The sequence below is a fragment of the Chiloscyllium punctatum genome, chromosome 26 (genome assembly GCF_047496795.1).
Source record: "Chiloscyllium punctatum isolate Juve2018m chromosome 26, sChiPun1.3, whole genome shotgun sequence".
Lineage (NCBI taxonomy): Eukaryota > Metazoa > Chordata > Chondrichthyes > Orectolobiformes > Hemiscylliidae > Chiloscyllium > Chiloscyllium punctatum.
In genome coordinates, this window is record NC_092764.1 from 36715499 (window position 1) to 36742524 (window position 27026).

At 39.4% G+C, this 27026-nt stretch overlaps 1 protein-coding gene across 4 annotated transcripts; it reads right to left on the reverse strand.

Moving 5' to 3' along the window:
• Window positions 1-581: 581 nt before the first annotated feature.
• Window positions 582-26363, reverse strand: LOC140496429 (MARVEL domain-containing protein 3-like). Of its 4 annotated transcripts, none has more exons than XM_072596143.1 (4): window positions 25778-25907; window positions 19962-20628; window positions 18659-18789; window positions 582-1269 (listed from the first exon to the last, which is right to left on the reverse strand). In XM_072596143.1, the coding sequence occupies exons 2-4, from the start codon at window positions 20426-20428 to the stop codon at window positions 680-682; spliced, it is 1188 nt and encodes a 395-aa protein (XP_072452244.1). In that variant the 5' UTR covers window positions 20429-20628; window positions 25778-25907; the 3' UTR covers window positions 582-679. The 4 variants fall into 4 exon arrangements, with proteins under 4 accessions (XP_072452244.1, XP_072452243.1, XP_072452242.1 ...); XM_072596142.1 differs by lacking the exons at window positions 582-1269; window positions 25778-25907 and adding exons at window positions 9973-12344; window positions 26039-26363; XM_072596141.1 differs by lacking the exons at window positions 582-1269; window positions 25778-25907 and adding exons at window positions 9973-12344; window positions 25934-26363.
• Between the last annotated feature and the right edge of the window lie 663 nt (window positions 26364-27026).

Consider the following 27026-nt stretch of genomic DNA (forward strand, 5'->3'; position numbering starts at 1 on the left):
CATCATTAAGGGTGAAAAGAGGAAATACCCTTCACTCAAAATTGTGAAGCTTTGGCATTACCTAATCCAGATGTCCCATTGAGGTTTATTAAAGAAGAGATTTCCAGATCTCTCAGGGATTCAAGGGATATGGAGAGGAGGCAGGAAAGTGGCACTGAGACTGAGTATTACTCATGATCATATTGAATGACAAAGCAGGCTCAAGGATGATGTGGTTCACTTACACTCCTATTTCTGATGTTCTGAAACCTAAACTCTGGCTCTTTTTCCTGAAGCAAACATGCTTTTCTGATTTCCTAGTTTCCATTTGTATCTCAACAAAATATGTATTTTAATATTAGTTTTAAGAATATTAAAAGAATGATCTTATGTTTGTACAATACTGAAGGTAACAGATTACTCATGGTTACACATTTAAAATCACCCCCCATCCAAAAAATTTCAGACTTTTTTTTAAGGAAACACACTCTCCTCTTACGTTATTGCTTGTCATTTTTCTTTTCCACCCCACACCACACCCTCACCACACCACCACCTACCCTACACCTTCACCCCCCCCCCCCCACCATCCAACCCCCTCAACAACCTCCTGATCTGTTTAGGTTTATCTAAACGTTATCTAAGATATGTCTGAAAATTCATTTAAAATTTGTATATCGAATATATTGTCTTAAGAACCTTACTTCTCTCTGTTCAGTTGTCCCATCTTTCGATAAAATTGCACTGTCAGTATTGCACTGGCACAATATGATATGATAAGGAGTATTCCGAAGCAGACTGCTGCTGCATCAGAACCAGCTAAATCACAGTTCATCCAGCTGAGACCATACCGTGCATAAAGAAGTTCCCTCTCCTTACAAACATCTGTGTTATTAACCTGGAGGACAAAATACAAGTAAAGTCCAACTCCTGCTGCATAACCCAAAGATGCTAACACATTGAAAATTACTTCAAAAATCAACCACTTTCGGCATATTTTATGTAAATATTGAGCATTCTTCACCATGATACCTAGAGTGATGGCAAACATAGCGATAGTTACTCCAATGCCAGTGTAGAGTTCAGGTGCTCTCATTAAAATAAACTGTCGGTCAAGCTCCTGTACTTGATTGAGTTGCTCCCCTTCAAATGGAGAATAGTCACTGTTGATACTGAAGAAGCTTGTTGCCAGTCCACCATTACTGCTGTATCCTGAGAGAATAACGTACGATGCCACTACACACACCAACACCAGCATATTTAACATGATCTCCAGCATCTGAACTATACCTGACAAGAAAGGAATCATGTGTAAGTAATCAATTTGGGTATGTTGCTACTAATTATCTTTCAATATCAATTTCCTAGACTCCTTTTATCTGGGAATCCACCATTGGATTAAAGGTTATTTATTCCTTTTTTAAAAACTTTTCCTACATGATGTCGGGTTGGGACTCAGTTTACTTGAATCAGATTGGTTTGCCTGTGTATCAGTTGGTTGTAGACAAGCCTGCTAAGGCTATTGGAAGAACAGACAGGAACAAAACCAAATAGGTCAAAAAGACTCACAGAGGTGTTCATTTTTGTTTACTTTGAAATGAGCATTAATTACTAAATCAAAAATTGACAACTAATTTGAAAAGAAAACACAGGCGTCTTGGGTGGATAGATACTTTAAAACTTGCTATGCTCTTTTCTATCCTTTATAGACCTCCTACATATTTGACTCCTCTCACCTGTTTCAGTGCTTTTTGCCATTGGTACACATCACTAAAATGAACAGAGCTTTTTGAGTGTCAAATCTCTTTTGAAAGTTACAGTTTTATTGACTGCTGAAAACTTTATTTGTATTAAGGGGTTCATTTGGGTTTAACGGACTACAAATGAACCTTGATAAATATACATTTTGTCCAACTCCTAAAAATAGTTCAGCAAAACCTAAATTATCAATACAATTTTAAAATTCAACTAAAATCATTCAGTCATATTTCACATATATTGTATAGCATTTGGGGTGGGTGTTATTGTGTTTCATAATATTTAATTAGGTGGCAACATTAAAAATATGATCTCAATAATTTTAACACTACAACTGGCAATGAAAACGATGGCTTCAAATATCTTGGCTAGCATGGCCAACATAACATTCATGTCGTGTTATATATTATGTAATTTGTTCCCCATACAATTTATATCAATCTTTTCATTATAGTCATAGAGTCATGGAGATGTACAGCATGGAAACAGAAACCTTTGGTGCAACTCGTCCATGCCGACCAGATATCCCAACCCAACCTAGTCACACCTGCCAGCACCCAGCCCATATCCTTCCAAACCCTTCCTATTCATATACCCATCCAAATGCCTTTTAAATGTTGCAACTGTACCAGCCTCCACCACTTCCTCTGGCAGTTCATTCCTTACACGCACTACCCTCTGCATGAAAAAGATGCCCCTTAGGTCTCTTTAATAATACATAAAGTGTAACAATTGAAGATTTCTTTAGAAGTATTATTTATAGAAATTAGAAACTTTATTCTGCAAACTTTAGCTAATTAATTGTACTTTTGGTCTTCTCTATTAAACAAAATTTACCAAATGTGTATGAACACAAAGATAAGTGTAAGGAAAGAATAGTGTTCAACCTTACAGCACAATGATCCGCAAAATGTGCAATCTGCCCAGCAGCGTCTTCTGATGGCACCATACTTTGGCTCTACTTCCCTTTCAGGAAAATTTAACAAGTTATTAATCACTTTTTTTGTGGGAAGAAGAGCTTCATGATTGTATCCTCATTGTCCTCCAGTTATGATTTAACCTGAAACAGTGCTCAGGATTCTTCTTCAGTTCTCAGCCTGAAAGCAGATACATCCCCAGAGCCACAAACGTCACCATTCGTAGGGCAAGGAGGCTTGTAGTAAATCCACCACAGCTGGAATGGGGATTGAACCCCATGCTGTGACAGCAATCTGATCCACAGCTGTCATCCACCCAACTGCTGCCCCCACCCCCAGTACCTCTAGCTCATAGGCAGAATGACTTCCTACTCAGGATCAACCTTTCCTAGTCCAGCAGATCTCTTATATATCTACAGGGTCTCCTTTCAATGCTGAAGAATGCAAGTTTTTCTTAAGTCTCTTCTGATCCGAGGGATCAGTGTGTGGTTGTTTTGTATTTTTCTGCAACTCGTGTTTATAAAAGTATACTTAACATAGAAAACGTGCTTCATAAGAACATTTACAAACAAAATTTAATACTTAACTTCAGATGATCAATTGCTTCATCAAAAGTGTCATTTTAAGGGAGGAAGAAGATGCTGAGGTAGAGAGGATGAGGGAGGAAATTCTAGAGTTTAGGGCTTAGATATCTAATGGAATAATCCACGATGGTGGGGTGAAGGTATAAGAGAACAGAATTGGAATAATGCAGAGATCTCAGAGAGTTGTAGGGTTTGAAGGGATTGCTGAAGGGTAAGACTATTGAAGATTTCAAACACAAGGATTTAATTGCAAGGTGTTGCTGGACAGGAGTGAGTTCGTAATGGGCATTGGGCTACATTGTTTGACAATCTCACTCAAATTAAAAGGAAACATGTTTAATATTGTTATAAAGTTTAATTGGGGTGAGGGGCAGAATAGTGGTAACTTCATTCTATATCTAGCTGTGTTGTACATTCCCTGGGGTGTTTGAATTGGGAAATGGTTCATTCATTAACCTCCCTGACCTAGGAAGTGTGTTAAAATTTGGAAATAACTTTACAAATTATTTCAGTTTTTCTCTGTTAATGGCATAAATTGCAGTAAACCTATTGTAATAGTTTTGCTAAAATTAAATACTGTTGGGACCACCGATTGATCAAATCAACCTCAGATTAATGGCCAATACAATCGTTTGAAATAGACATTGTTCACCTATGGCTCAGAATTAGCCATCAATTTCCCCACTGCATGATACTGGCAAATGATACGCTAGGCAAACATATGTACTTTTGAAAATGTACTCTTAGGCTAGGGAACACCGCTAGGAAGACTAACAAATATTACCTCTTCTTCAGTTACTTTTGAGAAAGTGTGTGGCTTTCTTGAACTTTTGCAGTGAGTGGTGAAAATACTCACTACATGAACAGAGTGTGTGGCACTCTCAGATTCTCCATGGAGTGATTTCAAAGGGGGCAGCTGCATGCAGCTGGAAGGCTCCATATTTTAATGTTAATTTAACGAAAAAACAGGATCTTGCTTTCAATAAAGATATTATTAGCTTTAGACCAACTCAAAGTTAGTTTTGAAGCAAATAAACAACGTTGTGCCAAACAAGTGCCAAGCAATGACCACCTCCAATGACAGAACATAACTTGTACTCCTATGACATTCGATGTGATTAATTTATTTTCAATGCTCTAATTCAGTAATAACATTTTCATTACAGATGAAGTGAAATTAAGAAGCACTTTTGGTGTATTTTTGGAACTCTTTTGCAAGCAGCAAATAATGCTAGACCAATTATTATTTTTGAATTGATGTAGAGTTTTGTTAACTATAGGTATTAAAGAATATAGATAAAGGTCAGCCTTGATCTCACTGAATGGCAGAAGAGGCTTGAGGGGTCAAGTAGCTTATTTCTGTTCCTACTCTACAATGTTAAGAGATGTTATGTAAAATAATACAGTTAGTTTTGTCAAAACAAGAAAAAAAACCGGATTTCTTCTTTGTGGGTGAGCCTAAACACAAAACTGACACAGAGCTGGACAAAAATGCAGTGAACTGAAGGAGTGATATCAGTGCTTACAAGAAGTTCTAGTACAAGCAGTCCCACTATTAAAACCTGCAACAACACTGATCTTAGATTAGATTAGATTAGATTAGATTACTTACAGTGTGGAAACAGGCCCTTCGGGCCAACATGTCCACACCGCCCCGCCGAAGCGTAACCCACCCATACCCCTACATCTACATCTACCCCTTACCTAACACTACGGGCAATTTAGCATGACCAATTCACCTGACCTGCACATCTTTGGACTGTGGGAGGAAACCGGAGCACCCGGAGGAAACCCACGCAGACACGGGGAGAACGTGCAAACTCCACACAGTCAGTCGCCTGAGGCGGGAATTGAACCCGGGTCTCAGGCGCTGTGAGGCAGCAGTGCTAACCACTGTGCCACCGTGCCACCCACATCTTGTTTCATTTGCACAGAAAAAGTCCAGAACAATTATCTTATACCCTAAGTCTGACCAGCAGCTAGTCACAGAATAACCAACTAAGGAGCTGATGTTGGAAGGATGGGTAAGACTGCATTTTAATCCTCAGTGAACTTCATGTATTTCTGCATAGAGTGAACATACAAATATTGACTAAAATAGAGATCATTACTCTTGTAATATTATTAAGATAAGACATTATCTCGTGAGTCAAGCTTCAGGTATGGACACAATGGCTCCACATTTGAATTCCTCTTTCCCAGAATAATAACATCTACTAAAATAAAGATAACATTTTGAGCTGTCTATCACAGTAAATGGGGTTTGGTTAGCCGGTCAACTGGTTTGCAATGCAAATCATGTCAAGAGCGTGGAATTAATTCCTGTACCAACTGAGGTTACCATGAAGCATACTGTCAAAGTCATTTAGGCAAAAGTGGGTACTGCAGATGCTGGAGATTAGAGTCAGGATTAGAATGGTACTGGGAAAGCACAGCAGGTCAGGCAGCATCTGAGGAGCAGGAAAAATCAACATTTCGGTCAAAAGCCTTAATTAGGAATGAGGCTGGAAGCCTCAGGGATGGAGAGATAAATGGGGGTGGGAGGGGGGGGGGGGGGTGGATGGAGGTGGGAGTAATGGTCAGAGGGGAGGGTGGAGTTGATAGGTGGGAAGGGAGATTGGCAGGTAGGACAGGTCATGAGGATGTGCTGACCTGGAAGGTTGGAACTGGGGTAAGGTGGGGAGAGGGGAAATGAGGAAACTGGTGAAATCAACATTGATGCCCTGGGGTTGGAGGGTCCCGAGATGGAAGATGAGGCGTCTTCCTCCAGGTATTGATGGTAAGGGAATGGTGATGGAGGAGGCCCAGGACCTACATGTCCTTGGCAGAGTGGGAGGGGTTGCAAAATGTTTGGCCACAGGGTGGTGGGGTTGATTGGTGCAGGTGTCCTGAAGAAGTTCTCTGAAGCACTCTGCGAGAAGGCGTCCAGTAAAGGACACACCCCCCACCAACCCAACCTCCACTCCCGGCACCTTCCCCTGCAACCGCAAGAGATGCAGAACTTGTGCCCACACCTCCCCCCTTACTTCCCTCCAAGGCCCCAAGGGATCCTTCCATATCTGCCACAAATTCACCTGCACCTCCACACACATCATTTACTGCATCCGCTGCACCCGATGTGGCCTCCTCTATATTGGGGAGACAGGCCGCCTACTTGCGGAACGTTTCAGAGAACACCTCTGGGACACCTGGACCAACCAACCCAACCACCCCGTGGCTCAACACTTCAACTCCCCCAACCCACTCCACCAAGGACATGCAGGTCCTTGGCCTCCTCTATCGTCAGACCATAGCAACATGACGGCTGGAAGAAGAGCGCCTCATCTTCCGCCTAGGAACCCTCCAACCACAGAGGATGAACTCAGGTTTCTCCAGTTTCCTCATTTCCCCTCCCCCCACCTTGTCTCAGTCCCAACCCTTGAACTTAGCACCACCTTCCTAACCTGCAATCTTCTTCCTGACCTCTTCGCCCCCACCCCCTCTCCGGCCTATCACCCTCACCTTAACCTCCTTCCACCTATCGCATTTCCAACGCCCCTCCCTCAAGTCCCTCCTCCCTACCTTTTATCTTAGCCTGCTTGGCACACTTTCCTCATTTACTCATGCCCAAAACGTCAATTCCCCTGCTCCTTGGATGCTGCCTGACCTGCTGTGCTTTTCCAGCAACACATTTTCAGCTCTGATCTCCAGCATCTGCAGTCCTCACTTTCTCCTTATAGGGTAGGGGGGGTGGGTCTGGGTGGGATGCTCTTCAGAGGGGCAGTGTGGACATGATGGGTTGAATCTTTTGCCCCCACACTATAGGGATTCTATGACTCTAAGTCTCACCTGCCCCAGAGGTGTGTTCTAACATATGCAGACAAGATTCTTATTTTAAAATGATTGACTTTATCAGCTCTGTGAAGGAAAGACCATAAAAAGGAAATGACCACATTTAGGAAAGTTAGACCAGATATTACAAAAATGATTCTAAATAAAACATCTGTGAAATATCTAAATAACAGCAAAAAATGGTATTATTAAAATGCACGTGCATTCCCAGCTGGTTAGTCAGACAAGATGTTTGCATTTGATGAATCAGTGTTATCTTTGATGAAAATGTGATACTGTTATCACAAAACCTTTAATTTTGTAGATTTTTCTCCTTGTGCCTTTGCACTGTTTCAACACACAGTCCAAGCTGTAAACCAACAAACAAAGTTTCTCACATGACCAGTGGAGTGCCACCAGGATCAGTGCTGGTTCCTCTACTTTTTGTCATTTACATAAATGATTTGGATGCGAGCATAAGATGTATAGTTAGTAAGTTTGCAGATGACAGCAAAATTGGAGGTGTAGTGGACAGCGAAGGAGGTTACCTCAGATTACAAAAGGATCTCGATCAAATGGGCCAATGGGCCGAGAAGTGGCAGATGGAGTTTAATTCAGATAAATGTGAGGTGCTGTATTTTGGGAAAGCAAATCTTAGCATGATTTATATAATTAATGGTAAGGTCCTAGGGAGTGTTGCTGAACAAAGAGACCTTGGAGTGCAGGTTCATGGCTCCTTGAAAGTGGAGTCGCAGGTAGATAGGATAGTGAAGGCAGCGTTTGGTATGCTTTCCTTTATTGGTCAGAGTATTGAGTACAGGAATTGGGAGGTAATGTTGTGGCTGTACAGGACATTGGTTAGGCTACTGTTGGAATATTGCATGCAATTCTGGTCTTCCTATCGGAAAGATGTTGTGAAACTTGAAAGGGTTCAGAAAAGATTTACAAGGATATTGCCAGGATTGGAGGATTTGAGCTATAGAGAGAGGTTGAACAGGCTGGGGCTGTTTTCCCTGGAGCGTCGGAGACTGAGGGGTGACTTTATAGAGGTTTACAAAATTATGAGGGGCATGGATAGGATAAATAGACAAAGTCTTTTCCCTGGGGTGGGGGAGTCCAGAACTAGAGGGCATAAGTTTAGGGTGAGAAGGGAAAGATATAAAAGAGATCTAAGGGGCAACTTTTTCACGCAGAGGGTGGTACGTGTATGGAATGAGCTGCCAGAGAAGTGGCGCAGGCAGGTACAATTGCAACATTTAAGAGGCATTTGGATGGGTATATGAATAGGAAGAGTTTGGAGGGATATGGGCTGGGTGCTGGCAGGTGGGACTAGATCAGGTTGGGATATCTGGTCAGCATGGACGGGTTGGACCGAATGGTCTGTTTCCATGCTGTACATTTCTATGACTATATGACTCTAAATCCAAAACAAGCCAAAGTGAAACACAGAAGAAACTGGAACAATCCTCCTACCATTTGCATTTCCTGGTATTTGCTTCAAAGTGCGTGAAAATCAAAGGAATTTTAAAGGAGGGTTCTTATGCAATCAGAGAATGAACTAGTTTGAATGTTCAGTATCCAATTTAAAGATTATTATAGAACAGCATTAATCATATCAAATTCAGAATCCAAAGAAATTTAGTTTACATGTTCAGTTTCAAAGTTAAAGAAGTTTCTGACAAGTTAGCAACAAGATTAATTTGCAACTGGGCAAATTCTTCTTGAATCTAAACAGATCCTCAGGACCTAGTTTAAAGAGAAGAAATTCCATTTTGAGCCTCCCCCATCTATAAGTGGCAAATCTATAAAAAATTCACACGTTCATGTTGACTTTGAATGATCATCTTGAAGATGCGTGCCACTTCGATTGGGCATCTTTCAGTTCCACTCTCTCAAGTGTGTTAAAAGTGGCAGATCATTTGGCTTCAGTTTAAATCCACCTCTGTATATCTTGGAGGTAAAACATACTCATGGGTTACCGTGAGCTATGTCATAATGTATATTTTGTAGTCAAAGGCTCAAACCCACTCTCTCACCCAAATAGAAAGCATGTCACAATTGTATGCTTTGACAAATCCATGCAAATTAAAGTGGAAATTATTTTGTGTTTAATGGCAACAGGAGCCAAAGAATTGTAACAGAATATGACTCCCTCCAAACTTTTATTGCAATAAAATTTTGTGGCCTTGATGTAACACTTCTGGACAATTTTGTATAACATTACAGCAAGTGCTGTGTGTAGATTTTTGTAGATTTTCAAATTACATTTGTGTCACAAGTGGGGGACATTCTAACAACAAGCAATTAATATCACAGGATAATTATGAACACAAAATACCTGTATCCCGGGTGCATGTAGCCAGCATTTCTGAATAATATATTTAGCAACAAACATTTGATGGAGGCACAGGCAAGTCTGCGTCTCTCTTCATAATGCTTAAAATTATATATTGACACTTTCAATTGAATATATTCCTCTTTCAAGTGGGAGTGCAAAAGATCCTGCAAAGTGTATAACTGTGTCCAATCTCACAATTTTTGTATGGTACCTGAGTGACTAACATAGTTCTGTTGTAATAAATCCAGAAGTGTTTGTCTTGTTAAATAAGAAGCAGATAATGAGCATATCAGCAAAGCAATTCGTCATGACCATGTTGATTACAAGTCTTTAATATAAAGCAGACCTGAATGGAAAGGTCTGAAACTGCACTTGATCCTCTTTATAATGACCTGCAAAACCAACAGAGGTACTGGTCTAAGACCAATCATTTCTTAAAGCAGGAAGAGGATAAACAATTATGGAACAGCTATCCTAAGCCATTCGTAAAGCTATTTGCTACATTCAAAGGGATTACCAAGTGCATCGTCTTCAGTTTTCACCGTGATACTAAAGATATTTTGAAATTTAAGGAAGCTACGAAAGATTTTAAAATTCAGAACAGTTTATTAGCATTCATTTTGAAGCTGCAACAATTGTGCTAGTTTTCAACATCACTGTTAGTTCTATTTACTTTAGTTTCATTCTGCTAACATCTTTAGTGACATGAACAAAAGCAAATAATACATTTTATATAGTTTACTAATATTAAAAGCAACATCTTTAATAAATCAACCAGATCAAAATAACATGATCTAATACATATAATATATAAATGCTTTAAAAATAGAAAATTTAAGCATACTAAAATTCAAAATACCTTTTATAACTACTGAAAAATTGTGAGTAGTGAGTAAAGCTGGCATAATTACAAAACATATTGTTGACTCCATTTTAGATTTGTTCAGAATTTTAATGATGTTTAAAGTTCTTAATCAACATTTTGGAATCTTTGTTCATCTAGTGCACTAAGATAGCATTACTAATTTTTATAGTAGGCATAACTACTTGGACATGGTCGTTTTTAAAAATTAACTTTTTTGGATGTGTTCTGACTTTTCTCTACATCTCAAGATGGGACCTGAGCCCCATTCTTCGAGCCCAGAGATTGGACCAAAGCACCACTAACCTTTTCACATGGTTTCTATTTGTTCACACTGCAACAAATCTTTAAACCTCAATTGTACTAAAAAATATTTTCATTGTTATCAAACAGCTTATTGATCTCATGATTTAATGCCCAACTCCAATCAATTTTGTGCTGTGGATGTCGATTGATGTTATTTAAATTGCGGTTTCATTTTTTAAAAAATTCAACAGGATGCTTTCATCCCATAATTTACCTAAATTCTAGACTTTTAAACAGGCTCATGCACTAAACCACTTAACCATCTTGTTCCTTTATTTAAAAAAAGGAGAATTTTTTTTTGTTCTGTTAACTGAGAATATGGCACAATTGAACAGGATTACTCTTAGCTGAAAAACCTGCTCGAAATCTGACTAACTATTAAATTATTGGATTTTGTTCATTTGTGCTTTCTTAAAACTGTAATCTGCAAGATTGTGATTAAACTGTTCATTTGACATGCAACTCAATGTGGAAGGAGAGTATAATTGATACCTCACTCTGCAATAACCAAGATACTTCTTTAGTCTATCACTTACCCAAATTGGCTTTGAGAGTAAATGCTTGTCAATTAACTCAAGTGAGAAATGTAAAATATAAGTTAACCAGCTCACAAACAGTTATGAAAAGTAAAAATGAAGAGCAGGCATACCAGCAAGCCCCACTGCTACTGAATTCCTGACTTCATCCAACCATATCAATTCATGTGTGCAGTAATATTGGCAGGAGTGTGAGAGAGATCAAATTAAAAATGAGGAGTTCAGAGACTTTTGTGATTTCTTTCTGAAAGTATTCTTCTCTTTAAAGTATCTAATATTTTACAACTATGTTTGAATGCTGCAGCCTTAAGAATTCTACAACATTTATAGAGCTTGCTATTTTCTGAGTAACATGTTATTAAATTCTGATGCTTTTTGACCCTATCAAAACCTGCAAAAAACAACAAAGTAGTCCACTACTGCACTATTCTTTTAAGATCAATTCTAGTTGTTTTTGCAACAAGACATTCTCATATTCTAATTCAAATTGTAACAAATTCATTTGTTACATTCAAATCCAAATTGAATGTTACAAATATTAAAATTTCATGTATTAGATAAAACGGAATATTACAAAAACTGATGCCTTATTTCTGTTTGAGAATTTATACATGGGGAGATGAATTTAAACTTAAACAATTGTAGTTTCGATATTGACTTCTTCTTTCATACCTTTCAGTCTCCTGACTTTTCGAAATGCCAGAACTGCAGCGACTGCATTGAGTACATATATTACGATAGCAAGGCAGCCACACAGACCACCAACAATGTCAGCACCGTGCAAACTACAGTTAAACCCATCATAGCCTTTACTCTTGTACATACCCTCTCTCTCTTTACACACTTCTGAATTGTAGCTCTCAATCAAGTGTTGAAAATAAAAGTAAATAGCAGGTATGTAGCCAAGTGCAATTGCTATATCCAGAACACATTCAATAATCAGTAAGAAGGGAAATCGCCAAGGTATCCGAGCCAAGCCTAAAACCAGCATAAGGCATGCAAAGGACATCAAAGCCCCACTATATGCCATTATGGCAATGACGGTAGGCAGCTTTAGCTGGTAAAATGCAACATCCAACTCATTTACTTTTTCAGCCTCAGCTCCTTGAAATCCACTATATGCTGATCCAAATGTGTAGTAGTAGAGACTTCCTAGGCTGGAGAGATCTGTGTAGCCCCCAGTGCCACTGTAGGAGATTGCCCCACATATCAGAATTAACAGATTGAGAAGCACCTCCACCAACTGACAGAGACCTGCAACAAAACAACCAAAACACATCCAACTATTAACAACTAATCACCAAGATGTAACCATTCAATTCTCTCATCTGCAGACATAAACTTTGGATAGTTTTGTAAAATTAATGTACCTAGAATAAAAGTGTCCAACTGAAAAAAAAATGGAGGATCTCTTGCAATATTCACTTATTCTGCTTCAAGACCTAATGCACATCTTCCACATTTGCACTGTCTCAGATGAATATCAGGCATTTTAGAAGGCAGACTCTCAAATACAAAAGTGCAGCAGCATATAGGGTTCTCCAGCACATTTGTCTGAGTGAATACCAACACTATTGGTTGGGTCACAAATGCACTGAACAGATGATGGCTACACTCCCACTGACATGTTCAATGTGAAATTGCTTGACACAGACCAAAAAGGTGCCCATGTCTACAATGCAAGGTCATCTGCAAATAAGAACAAGTTGGCTGAGATTGACGTTAGTCTGAGGGAAACCCTTGCTGTTGTTCGGAGTACCTGGAGACAAGCAACCAGCAAGAGCATGCAGAAGGCAAAAGTCAGAAGTGAAAGATTGGAAATGACAGTGTAACAAAAAGGAAGAAATGCTTTTCATCTATGCCAGTTGTGGAAAGGATGGCCCTTTATAGCCAAAAGGATGTTCAGTCCAGGATGACATACATTTTGGGTTCAGTCCATTGTCTCTTCTACTATAACAAAAGATTGAGTGAAAAAACCAGCAAGGGGACTATTAAAATAGATACATGTGGAGGTAATAAAGGTACAATTGAGGTCTATAACAGGATAGGTGGAGGCAGTTAATGTGCAGACCTGGACATTAGATTAGATTAGATTAGATTAGATTACTTACAGTGTGGAAACAGGCCCTTCGGCCCAACAAGTCCACACCGCCCCGCCGAAGCGTAACCCACCCATACCCCTACATCTACATTTACCCCTTACCTAACACTATGGGCAATTTTAGCATGGCCAATTCACCTGGCCTGCACATCTTTGGACTGTGGGAGGAAACCGGAGCACCCGGAGGAAACCCACGCAGACACGGGGAGAACGTGCAAACTCCACACAGTCAGTCGCCTGAGGCGGGAACTGAACCCGGGTCTCAGGCGCTGTGAGGCAGCAGTGCTAACCACTGTGCCACCGTGCCGCCCACGCCCATCTCTTGTAATTGATAGGCTCACTGTTCTGTGCTGACACCGTTTTACCCATGTCTCCTTTATCCTTCCACTGCACCTCTGACTTTAACTCTCTCTCATTGTACATTCTCTATTCCTCACTGGGCCGTAAGTATCCTAATAGTGGATGATTTCTGTGTTCATTTGCATGAGTATTTCAGTTTGGACACAAGCTCATTACAATTTACATTTTTTTGTCCTTTTTGTTTTGTTTGAAAGTTATTGGGTTGGGATTTGGGAGGACAGAGAACACAAGAAAGGAGATTTGACATAGAAAAAAAAAGAGAGATTTAGGAGACATTTTATTCAGCACAAAAACATTCTAACTTTCTCACACTGTTTCTCAAAACTGGAAAATAGGTTATTTTTATTCAAAAGATTAATGCCCAGAGATGAATTTCCTTTAATTTTATGATGATAAAGCAAAAATATTAGAGATGCTGGAAATCTATAACAAAAACAGAAAATATTGGAGCCAGCAAAGGTTTGATTTATTGCAAGGTGATGGAACATAAAAGGGATGGTTTGCTACAATTGTAGAGAGTACTGGCGAGTCCACATCTGCCATATTGTGTACAACTTTGGCCAAACTGACACTCCTGATGAAGAGCTTATGCCCGAACTGTCGACTCTCCGGCTCCTCGGATGCTGCCTGACTGGCTGACCAGCACCACTTTTTAACCCCGAACTGAAGCAGTTCAATGAGCTCAACTGATTTCTGTTATGAGGAATGGGTTGGCCTATATTGATTGGTATTCAGGAAAACAAAAGGGGATCTTAACAAAACAAAATTGTGATAGGAGTTGGCAGGACAGATGTTGAAAGGAGGCTTCCGTTTGTGGGAGCATCTAGAACTAGAGGACCAAATATCAAAAATAAAGACACCTACCATTTAAGACAAAAATAATGAACATGTTTTACTCTTTGGCTCATGAGTCTTTAGAACTCTTTTCCAGAGTGCAGGGAGGGTGGGGTCATTGAATATTTGAACAGTAGGGGTAAATAGATCCTTGACTGACAAGCAAGTCAAAAGGGTGTTGGCAGTAGGTAAGAAAATCGAGTTGAGGCCACAGATAGGGTATGGTCTGATTAAATGGCAAGAGCAGGTTAAAAGGGGTCAAATGGCCTTCTCTTGCTCCTAATTTGTGTGTTCACATTGAAGTGGAATGCTATCTACTGAAACACAAGACAGCGTCAACTTGTTTATTCTTTTGATGGTTTCCGTCTGACCTACCAAATGTTTTCAAAATTTTCAAATTTTGTTCCTTTTACAAAGATTAAGGGGCTGTCAGGTGGGGCTTGGAAGAATGAGGTTAACCCACCACAGATCGATGTATCCTTTGTAGTCACAGTGTATTCATTCTGCACAATACTGACTCATTTTAAATTCTTCATAACAGGACGAAAACAATACCCAAGTGTATTATATTACAAACCTAGAGGATTACGCAACTAGTACACAAAACCGGTTAAACCAGAATTGCTGCATTCTGTCTAACCCTGATTATTCTGTTGTAATGCAGTAACTAAAAAAAGAGACCGAGTTTCACATACCTCAGTGGTTCAAAATCACTCCTGTACTATACATTCCAATTTCACCAATTGCCATTTCAGTAGATTCAGCTTCAATTCCAAAACAAGGGTTTTGTTTTAATCTCTCTCCCTTTTAATTTGATTCTCAAATAATATTGGAAGCATAAAATGAATATAATACCAAACCTTGAAGGGAGAAATTTGATTCAGATCCTTTTTGTCATGAAGCATCAAGAATTTGAACTAAGCACTCAGTTCTTCTATCTGTTCTGTCTGAATGTGATGCTTCTGCCATTGTAAATGTTGACAGATTTTGTAAGGCTGAGAATCTATATACTTTCTAATCCCTTTCCAATCCTGTTTACCACCTTCAGTAAATCTACTTATCAATATCTCCTGATGAAGTCGTTCAAAAGATGAATGGTAAAATTCAGGTAGAACTATATCGCTTGTCTTCTTGTTAAAGAAAACCAAAGGATTTTTTTAGGACATCCTGGGCAACATTTCATTCTTCAACCAATATTATCAAAAATTCACATTAACCCTTTCTGCTTGACTTTTCTTCAGGCTGTTAGTTCCTGTTCGAACCATGGAAAAGGCCATGTTCAAGATGGGTCTTACTCAAAACATTTCAAAGACCACAAGGACTGACTCTATTGCTCTAAATGCATAACTGAGGATGTTTAATTTGTAGACAGAATAAATTAAATATTTCTGGTATATTCTGAATGAAAGGAAGACATTACAAGCTGGTCCAACCAGTATAGCAGTGTGGTGCTGATCATAGAAAGGTCAATTGCATATAACATATGAGCTCAAAGATGAGGACGGGCAGAAAGAGAAATAAAGTAAAATAGTAATGCATCACATCAATTTTAAAAAAAAGCTTAACTGTGTCATTATATGCTGTTTATACACTCACCTAATATTATTTTCCCCATTACAACAGTGATTACACTTAGATTATTGTTACAACATACACTGTGGGCATCCTGAAATTATGGAAGATGTTATATCAACATAATTTTGTTTTTTGTTTTGAAATAGACAGAGTCTGTACTGATCACATTGTTTAATCAGTAAGCTATTTAAATTTGCTTTATATAATTTTATAATAAATATATTGTTTAAAATGCTCTTAAAAATTAGGAAACTTGAACGTAAAATTTTATGTGAAGTTCTATTTTTTTCTGATAACTGAATTAGCCAAGAACTTGCATTTATATATTCATTCTTATGACATTGAAAGTATTTTACTTTGATTAATTTACTTTTAAAATATAGTTACTGAGGGAAGGATGATAGACGTTGTCTACATGGATTTTAGTAAAGCCTTTGACAGGTTCTGCATGGTAGACTAATTACAAAAGTTAGATCACATGGGATTCAGGGAGAGCTTGCCAACTGGGTACAAAATTGGCATGATGGTAGGAAACAGAGGCTGGTGATGAAGGGTTGTTTTTCAGACTGGAGACCTGTGACCTGTGACCAGCAGTGTTCTGCAGGGATCAATGCTGAGTCCACTTCTGTTTGTCATTTATATGAATGATTTGGTTGAGAATTTAGGAGGCATGGTTAGTAAGTTTGCAGATGACACCAAAATTGTGGTGTAGTCAACAGTGAAGAAGGCTATCTAAGACTACAAAGGGATCTTGATCAATTGTGCCAATTGGGTGAGGAATGGCAGACGGAGTTTAATTTGGATAAATGCAACATATTGCAATGTGGTAACAAACAAGGGCAGAACTTATACAGTTAATGGTAGGGCCTTGGGTAGTGTTAGCGGACAGAGAGACTTAGGGGTTAAGGTACATAGTTCTTTGAAAGTTGCATCACAGGTAGACAGGGTGGTTAACAAGGTATTTAGAATGCTTGCCTTCATTGCTCAGACCATTCAGTTTAGGAGGTAGCACATCATGTTGAGGTAGAGGTGACTTTTTGGAATACCGTGTATTGTTCTGGTTGCTCTGCTGTAGGAAGAATATTATTAAATTGGAGGGGGCTCGGAAGAGATTTACCAGGATGTTGCCTGGACTAGAGGGTTTAAGACATAAGGATAAGCTGGATAGGCTGTGACTTTTTTTAATTGGAGCATGGGAAGTTGACAGGTGACCTCCGAGGTTTATAAGATCATGTGGGGCATGTAGGTCCTAGGATGGGGGAGTTATAAACAAGGGGGCATATTTTTAGCTGAGAAGAGAAAGATTTAAAGGGGATCTGAGGGACAACTTTTTCACAGAGAGTGGTTCGTATGTGAAATGAACTGCCAGAGGAAGTGGTAGATGTAGATGCAGTTGGTTACAACATTTAAAAAACATTTAGATAAGTACATGAATAGGAAAGGTTTAGAGGGATATGGGCCAAACATAGGCAAATGGGACTACTTTAGTTTGGGAAACTTGATCGACATGGATGAGTTGGACTGAAAGGTCTGTTCACGTGCAGTATCACGGTGCCTCTATAAGCAGTTGAGCCAGCCAGCAGATTGTGCACGGTAAGCAGATTGCAAAAATTAAGTAAACAACTGAATCCTCAATAATCAAAAAGCTATAACTTTGTCAATAATTTGAAGATTCTTACATGGATTATGTTGAATAACAGGTAGATATTATTCTCAAGTGATAGAAGAACAAATTAGTGGCTATGTTGCTCGAGAAATTTCATATAATCTATTGTTGAAAACAACTGCTCAAATCATTTTCCAAGTATAATTTCGGTGTATTTTTTCACTCAAGGAAGCAGAGGCAGAGAGATAAATATTATAACTTTGATTTTAAAGGCCTCTGGATGAAACTGGACACCTGCACTGGGTGGACTCCTCAAAGCAGCCCCAGTCTGGGGCCTTTTTCCCCAGTGGGGGAATAACAGCAATTCACTCAGCAGCAGGCAGTTTATATATGAATGGCCAACAGCCAGCCATTGCCTAGGATCACTAGCATTTCCTGGTGGCAGAGAGGCTCCCTGCACATCGGGAAGCTGCTATTGCATGTTGTTTGGGGGTGAGGGGTGTGAGGAGGGGTTTTGGTCTCCCCATGTCTTCCCATGGAAGGGAGATTTCAGAGCTAGAGACTCCATGGCTGAAGGAGAGCTTTCAAGCAGCAAAGGCCACCTCATAGGCTTCATACTGCTATTAGAAGGGTATCCCCTCTGACCAAAGGGGCCTTCTTGGCCATGGAATCCTGTGGTCCAAAGGTCTTATTCTCCTTGCACCCTGAGTAGCTGCTACCTCTCACAGTGATGCTGCTGAGGCTGTCCGTTTATTGGCCCTCTAAATTGGCCAGTAGTGGGAAAAGTCAACTCATTGCCTTAACTGGACAGCAGGCCCGCTGCATCTTCAGTCCCATTAGCTGTGTGGGCTTGGGACCCCCATGTAGTCCCTAAGGCAGGACTGCCAAGTGCTGATACAGGTGCAGTGTATACACCTTCTCACGAAAGGTCCTCAATTTGATGCGTTAATGGGGTCTCTCTTCAGTGTTGCCTAACTTGCTGAGTATTTCCAGCATTTTCGCTTTTTATTTCAGATTATCAGCATCTGCAGCACTTTGCTTATGTACAAATGATTGGTATTCCTGATGTTAAACCTGATCTTGGCATCTTACCTCGATTTGTACAAAGGTAACGACAGCTGTGGCAATTTAGAATGCCTCCGGAATCTTCTGGCTTGTAGTAATACATCTCCGGACTTCTATCTTCGGTTATTACATATTCTGGAGGTGGAGTTTCAGCATAACTATTAAAAAAGTAGAATAACATTTTTGCTACATGTAATCCAAGAATTTCTTTCTCAGTCAGTAAATGAAATCCTGTTGTATAAATTATGGTTGTAATGTCTAACAATATTTACATTTTGACGTGGATTGGTTTAAGACTTCTAAAATTTTGTTCGTCTTTGAAATTAAAAAACTTTCTGCTTAATTAAGTACAATACAATCCCTTAAAAAAGCATACTTTACACTTCACTTTTATAGCAGGGTGTGTCACTCAGCTTCAACAATCTAACATAACCTCAGAACAATTTCTTCCCAGGAGGACATTATTGTTTCCCAACCACACCATTTGCAAGAAAAAAAAATTAATGCTGACTCCAAAATGGATTTGTGCTGATTTAAGTTAGCTTCTGACTAATCCAATTTAGTGGATTTTAGCCAGCCTAATACCATTCTCCCTTTATCAATCGAGAGGCATTTTAACCTCAAGTTTCATTTGCATGTTTACACGCATATTTAAGAAACACAAAGTTGAACCCAGCAGAGACAAGATCACTTTTCTGAGCCACGTAGATCAGAAAGATCTAAACATCTTGAATTGTATTGTCTGAGAGGCAGTGGAAGAAAAGCCACATTTGACCATGACGAGGAGATGCCAGTGTTGGACTGGGGTGGACAAAGTTAAAAATCACAACACCAGGTTATAGTCTAACAGGTTTATTAGGAAGCTAGCTACCTGACAAAGGAGCAGCGCCCCAAAAGCTAGTACCTCCAAATAAACCTGTTGGACTATAAACTGGTATTGTTCAATGATTGTTTTACATTTGACCACAGCATCCTGAACTCTGTGTGGCTACTCATACAAGGAGCTGAAAATGTGTTGCTGGAAAAGCGCAGCAGGTCAGGCAACATCCAAGGAGCAGGAGAATCTACGTTTCAATGTCGATCCTCCTGCTCCTTGGATGCTGCCTGACCGGTGCTTTTCCAGCAACACATTTTCAGCTCTGACCTCCAGCATCTGCAGTCCTCACTTTCTCCTACTCATACAAGGACCCTGTGTCTTGCATACCAAGCCAAAACAGAATCAACTTCATTTGAGTGTTCTACATTATGAAACACAAACTTTCCTGAATGCATATAGATAAATTCTTTTCATTATCTGTTATTTTTCTCCCAAATTTACATTTCATCTTACTTGTTAGGTCTGTAGGGAATTTTTTCATCAGATGGCAAAGAAACCTCTTTTTCATTTCTGTAACGCTGTTGATTGCTGTGTTTTTCATAATTTTCAAGCTCATGAAAATTACGTTGTTTTCTTTCTTGGTTGTGATGATGGTCTCGATTCTCCCTTTTGTAGTGTTCCCTCTCTTTCCTGTCTCGGTTCTCTCTTGTATGATGCTCATGACCATAGCCGCCTCTAGCAGGAGAACTTTTCTCTTCTGATCGTTCCTTCCTTCTATCTCTGTCCCGATCCCGGTTTTGTTTAGAGTAGTCCCTTCCTTGGTGATGTCTGTTGTCACCATCCTGATCCCTGCGAGGATAGGAACGCTCATTGTGGTGACGTCGGTCACGGTGGCGCTCCTTGTTGGGATGATCTCTCTCACCTCTTGTTAAGTTTTTCTCAGCCCTATTTTCCAAGGAGCCTGTTAGTGGTTGGGCCATCTTTTTTCAGCAATATCAAATATTCCGTGATTTGTTTCAAAAAAATTGTCACAAGCATATGTTTTCCAGCATTGACCAGACCAATATTGAGGGAATTGTAACCAGACAGAAAATCGATGATTCTTGAATATTTGTACAGTCACAGAAATTAAAATAATGGCAGTGAAAATCACACAGAAGGTCAGGTTGATGCAAAATACCTGAAAATAAATTAAAAAAGAAAATAAAACTTAAAAATCTGGTTAAGTTCTTAAAGCTAGTTGCTAATTATGTTAAGAGGTTTTAGGCTGTGAAATATTTTAACTAACTTATTCCCATCTGTACTATTTACATGGTTGCCCAAGAATATCCTTAACTGCGTCACTTTGAACAGTTAACCCAACACTATAGACGAAAGATTTATCTGAACTTTAAGTGGAGTGGGATAGAAAACAATCTGACATTAGGATCTTTTGGCAACTCTCAATGACTTCTATCAATAGCTGGTCATTCACTCAGCCTGACCAAATATTTCAATTGAAATGTTCTTGCCAATTTAAAAATTATAAACATACAGCCCTATAAAAGTGTTGCCTGGAGACTGCACTACCATAGAAACGCACAAAAACTCCTCCACCTACTTATCTGGTGGATACAAAGGAAGAGAAACTGCATGGGTTGTTTGGAGATCCATTTCACATATACTGGCCCAAAACTTATACTGTACCAGTTTAACATGTGTGAAATGGACACTTAGAAGTTTTATTATGGTGAGCAATGTGCACACTATTCATCATTGGAAATGTGCCCCTCATCATATTGTTAAATCCAACTGCTTAGGGAGCTAGGCAAAAAGGGAGTTTAATGCTCATTTGTGCTCCCTTGGAAATTTGTTTATTACTGTGACCAGAATGTCCTTTGAACAAACTGAAAACAGTAGCCTTTAAAAGATACCACTGGAGGCTGCCAGCAGAAAGGCAGATTTAGTAAAATTGCTAAGCCCCCTGACTGCTCACTGTTATTGGATTAGTGGTGCTGGAAGAGCACAGCAGTTCAGGCAGCATCCAACGAGCAGGATGCTGCCTGAACTGCTGTGCTCTTCCAGCACCACTAATCCAGTATTTGATTTTCAGCATCTGCAGTCATTGTTTTTACCTTGCTCACTGTTATTACCATCTCTGGTTGAACAGATTTCATTACATTACCCCTGGCCGCCTACGACTTCATCCAGGAAAAGCTTTTTCCCCAAATGTAATATTTTAATAACTACAAATGTTCAAAGAAACTTAAATACTTATTTCTAACGTCCATGTGACTTTTCTCCTGCATTGTTCACAACAGCGCACAGGAGATTAAACAAATCTTGGAGATTCCAGGGCAATCCTGGTGGGTTATCAACTCTATTGCTCCTCCATGACTGTCACCCTTATTTTGTTAGTAATAAACAGATGAATTCAATGGATCAATTTACCATGGTCCTCCTTTCTATTGTCTCCCAAGTTGTGTATGATTGATTACTTGACTGCTAAAAAAAAGGCTTTCATTAAAATAACATCTTTCATGATGAAAGGTCAATTAAAACACAATTAGGGTAATGAAATGATATTTCCAAAGTACTTCATCACTACTGTAATGAAGGAAGCAATGACAATCAGTTTCATACAGCAAGATCCAACATCAAAATGATGATGATGAACATCTTTCTTGAGATATTGACCAAGGTGCAAATATTGGCCAGGGATAACTTTTCTGTTCTTTGAAATTGTGACAAGGGTGTTTTCGTATCATTGATTAGTAGGTTAACTGAAAGGTGGCCCCTCCAATAATGAAGGACCCCATCAGCCTTGTACAGAGGTAATGATTGCTTAGATTTTTGTCTCTAGGTTGGGACTTCAACAAACAACTTCTGTCTCAGAGGTGAGAAAATGTTACCAACTGAGCCACAGGTACAGTCTTGTACAGTCTCTTGTACAGACTCTTGTACAGTCGGCAATATTATTTAATAAGCACATAAGAGAAAACATAATGAAAGCATTAAAGGCTGCTCAGAGTACATTCAATTGTTACATAAGAAACATGAGCTGAAGTACACCAAACAACTCCCTCAAACCTCCCCAGTCATTCAATATGATTACAGTGATTCTTAGCCTCTACTCCAGTTTTCTGTTGCTCCCCATATCCCTGGATTCCCTGAGATCCCAAAGATCTGTCGCTTAGCTTTAAATGATGGAACATCTATAACCTGCTGGGATTCATACAGTCTATTTCATATAGTTTCCTGGAACAATATGTTGTAGATGCAACCAGTGATCAAGCCATTTTAGATTAGTAATGTGTAAAGAGACAGGTTTAATATGTGATCTCGGAGTACATGATGCCCTAGCAAACAATGACCGTGTAGAATGTTTTGGTTTGAGATGGAGAAACTTGGATCAGAAACAACTAAACCTAGATAAAAAGGGCATTTCCAAAGGGGAAGAGTTAGCTGAAGTAGTCGAGATAAATAGCAAAACAAATGCTTGAGGTACAATGGCAGACATTTAAGTAAACAGTTCATGACTCACAGCAAAAATATACCATGAGGAAAAGGGATAAACAGACCATGGTCAACCAAATAAGTTAAAGATAGCGTCAAATTGAAAGAAAAAGCATGCCATGTGGCAGAGATTCATAGTAAGTCAGAGATTTTGAAATGTTTTAAAAGCCAACAAAAGTAAGTGTGAGAAGATAAACAATGTGGGTAAACTAGAAAATAATATCAAGACAACCAGTGGATCTTTTTTAAATACGTGATGAGGAAGAGAAAGGCCAGAGTGAACGTAAGGCTGCCTGGAAAACAAGGCTAAGAAATAATAGTAAGGAATCAGAAAATGGCAGAGGAATCAAGTAAATATTTTGCCTCAGGCTTTACAGTAGAAATTGTGACACTGGATCTTCCTCCCATATCATTGATTAGTAGCTCATCTGAAAGGTGGCCCCTCCAATAATGAAGTACCCCATCAGCCTATCAGGTAATGATAGCTTAGATTTTTGTGCTCATGTCTCTGGGTTGGGACTTCAACATACAACCTTCTGTCTCAGAGGTGAGAAAATGCTGCCAGCTGAGCCACAGGTGATGCTCTCGTACAGTCTGCAATATTACTTAATAAGCACATAAGAGAAAACATTCACAAATAACATTCGAACAATGCTAAATAACCAAAGGAAGAGAAGAAATCAATACAATACTTATCACTAGGAAAACGTGCACCAAGGAAACTAAGAGGCTAAAAGCCGACGTACTCCTGGATCTGATGAGTTGTATCCTAGAATTTTAAAGGAAATACTTGCAGAAGTAGTGGACGCACTGATTGTAATCTTCCAAGAATCCTGAGATTCTGGAAAAGCTTCAGAGGATTAGAATGCTGCCAATGTAACACCATTATTCAAAAAAAGGGAAGGAAACTCAAAAGAATAGGTAATTAAAGGCCAGTTAGCATAACATCTGTCATTGGGGAAATTGATAGAGTATTATAAAGGATGTAATAGCAGTGCATTTCAATTTACATAATCTAATCAAGCTGAGTCAATGTGGCTTCATGAAGAGGAAATCATAACTGACAAATTTATTACAGTTCTGTGGGAAGGAAACAAGCAGGATAGATAAAGTAGATTTAATATACTTGGATTTACAAACGGTGTGTGTGAAGGCACCAGTTGCAAAGCATATTTAATAAGGAAAGAGCCCATGGTGTTGAGGATTGGATAGCAGCATGGAGAGAAGATTGGCTAACAAGCAGAAAGCAAAGTTGGAATAACGGGAGTACCACAGGGATTAATGCTGGGGCCACAACTCTCTAGATTAGATTAGATTCCCTATAGTGTGCAAACAGGCCTTTTGGCTCAACCAGTCCACACCGACCCTCCGAAGACTAACCCACGCAGACCCATTTCCCTCTGACTGATGCACCTAACACTACGGGCAATTTAGCATGGCCAATTCACCTGACCTGCACATGTTTGGACTGTAGGAGGAAACCCACGCAGACACGGGGAGAATGTGCAAACACCACACAGACAATCACCCCAGGTTGGAATTGAACCGGAGACCCTGATGCTGTGAGGTAGCAGTGCTAACCACTAAGCCACCATGCCATCCTTTAAAATTTATAATACGTATTGATGACCTAGATGATGGAAGTGAATGTACTATTGCCAAGTTTGCAGATGACAAAAATAGAAGAGAAAGAAAGAAGTGAAGATGGCACAAAGATTCTATGGAGCAATATAGATAGGTTAAGTGAACAGACAAAAGCTTGGCAGATGGAATATAATTTGGGAAAATGTGAGTTTATGCACTTTGGAAGGAAGAAGAGACGTGCTCACTATGATTTAAATGGAGAGACGACAGAAAGCTACAACATAGAAGGAATTCAGGGGTTCTCATGCACAAATCACAAACTGCTAGCAAACAAGTTCAGCAGGTATTGGGGAATGCAAATGGATTGTTGACGTTTATTTCAAATATAATTCAGTACGATAGGTCAGTCTTGCTCAAAATATGCAATGCACTACAATAGGAACATTGTGAACAATTTTGGTCCCCTTATCTGAGGAAAAGTATGGAGGCAGTCCAGAAAAGGTTCACTGGGTTGTTCCTGGGATCTTATGTATTTTTTAACAATGAGTGGATGAATAGTTTGAACTTGTACTCACGAGTTTAGAATAAGAGGTGATCTTTTGAAACATACAAGACTCCAAGAGTTGAAAGGATGGAAGCTGCAAGATTGTTTCCCCTTGTAGAGGAGTCTAGGATCAGAAAGCATATTCTTAAAGTGAGGGGTCACCCAGTTTGGGCAGAGATGGGGAATTTCTTCCCTCAGAGGAATTCCTTACTTGATAGAATCGTAGAGGCTGGGATAGACAGTTTCTTAAACCAGCAAGGGAATCAAGGGATATGGGGAAAAAGGCAAAACAAAAAGTTGAGGTTTCTCAATGGTGGGAAAGATTCGATGGACTGAACAATCCACACTGCTTCTACTTCTAGATGGAGAATTGCAATGTTTTACAACCTTTGATTATTTCTCATATGTTTTACAGATTGAAGGTTTGCGTTAGCAGGATTTCTTCCTTCGGTTTAAAGTGTTGGAAACTAGTGCGTTTCCAATATTAAAATTAAGTTTAATTATTGACATTAAATTATAGCCTGTTTAAGGTGACGAGGTCGCTCAATGGGGTTCTTATTTTAGTTATATCAAATCAATTGTTAACGTGAACGACTCTTCTCCGTTACCTGTTATGATTCTTATAACTATCAACAAGCAGGTACTGAATTTCTATCTATATTTTGAAGAAAATAATCAAAACAAGTTATTGCTATCCTTTGCTTACATCTGCTGTATCGGATTCAAACTCCTGTTCAAGTAGAAAGTTCTTTCTTTCCGGAGAGAGGAGACGAACTTCAGGGAACTCTGCTGGTTTTCAGCCTAATGGTGACTGAATCAAATTGTTGGAAATATGATACCTCAACACCTGACCGAAACTTACTTTGGAGAAGCCCAATGCTGAGAAGAACACTTGCCCCAGACGTCAGCAAACAGAGGCCCCAGCAGGAAATGAGTGTGATTCCTGGGTAGGGAGAAAATAACTTACTTCGTCCAGCTGACGGACTGTGCTAACGAGCTACAGAGACTGAAGACAAGAGTTCCCTACTGAACACAGCCTAGTTACCAAAGACTCCGATGTAGTCCGTACTTCAAAAATACTTCATAAATAAGCCATGCGTTGAACGAAAGCTGTATCTGCACTGCAAATACCACTCAGGTGGTTGCTCTAACCTTCCTACGTTTCTGCTGTCATAGCGCCTGCTCATCCCCAGGATTCCTGCTCTTGACCTCGCCCAATCGGGACTTTACAGATTGTGGAACCAATTGTTTTTTTGCGTGTAGCGTTTACATTTTCATCTTAATATGGAGATGCCGGTGTTGGACTGGGGTGTCACCTGATGAAGGAGCGTCGCTCTGAAAGCTAGTGTGCTTCCAATTAAACCTGTTGGACTATAACCTGGTGTTGTGTGATTTTTAACCATTTTCATCTTGTTTGCTATGGCCGCAGGCGATTCACTCAACTGGTAAAGACATTTCGTTTTGCACTAATCGAAATTAACAGCTTCAGGTTATGAAGAACCAAAACAGTAGAATATATGTCAGGAACGAACAGTCTGTAAAATGCTTCGGTTAGTGCATTTCTTAGACACCAGTTCCAAGTCGTCAAAACACAAATCAGAAAGTCTTCTTCTCTAGACGCTGTAGAAAAAGGTTACCATATTGCCCCCAACCTCTGTCCTGGGCTTTTATAGCTTGGAAAGGAGCATCCTATTGATGCTCTTATAGAGAATTCTTTTTATTTGTTTATGAGACATATAGCTTTGCTAAATTGCAGCAGAAAAGGTAATGAAAACCTTTTAGAATTTGCAGGTAAGGAGAGAATTCTAGGATTTGTGATACATGGACAACAATGGAATGGTTACTTTGAAAGGATTTTTGGGAAGTTATAATGATACTTCCTTCAGATATATGCTACATGTTGTTGCCATTGGATGCCAGTGGCAGACAGGGTACTGATCAAGGAAGCTAATTTG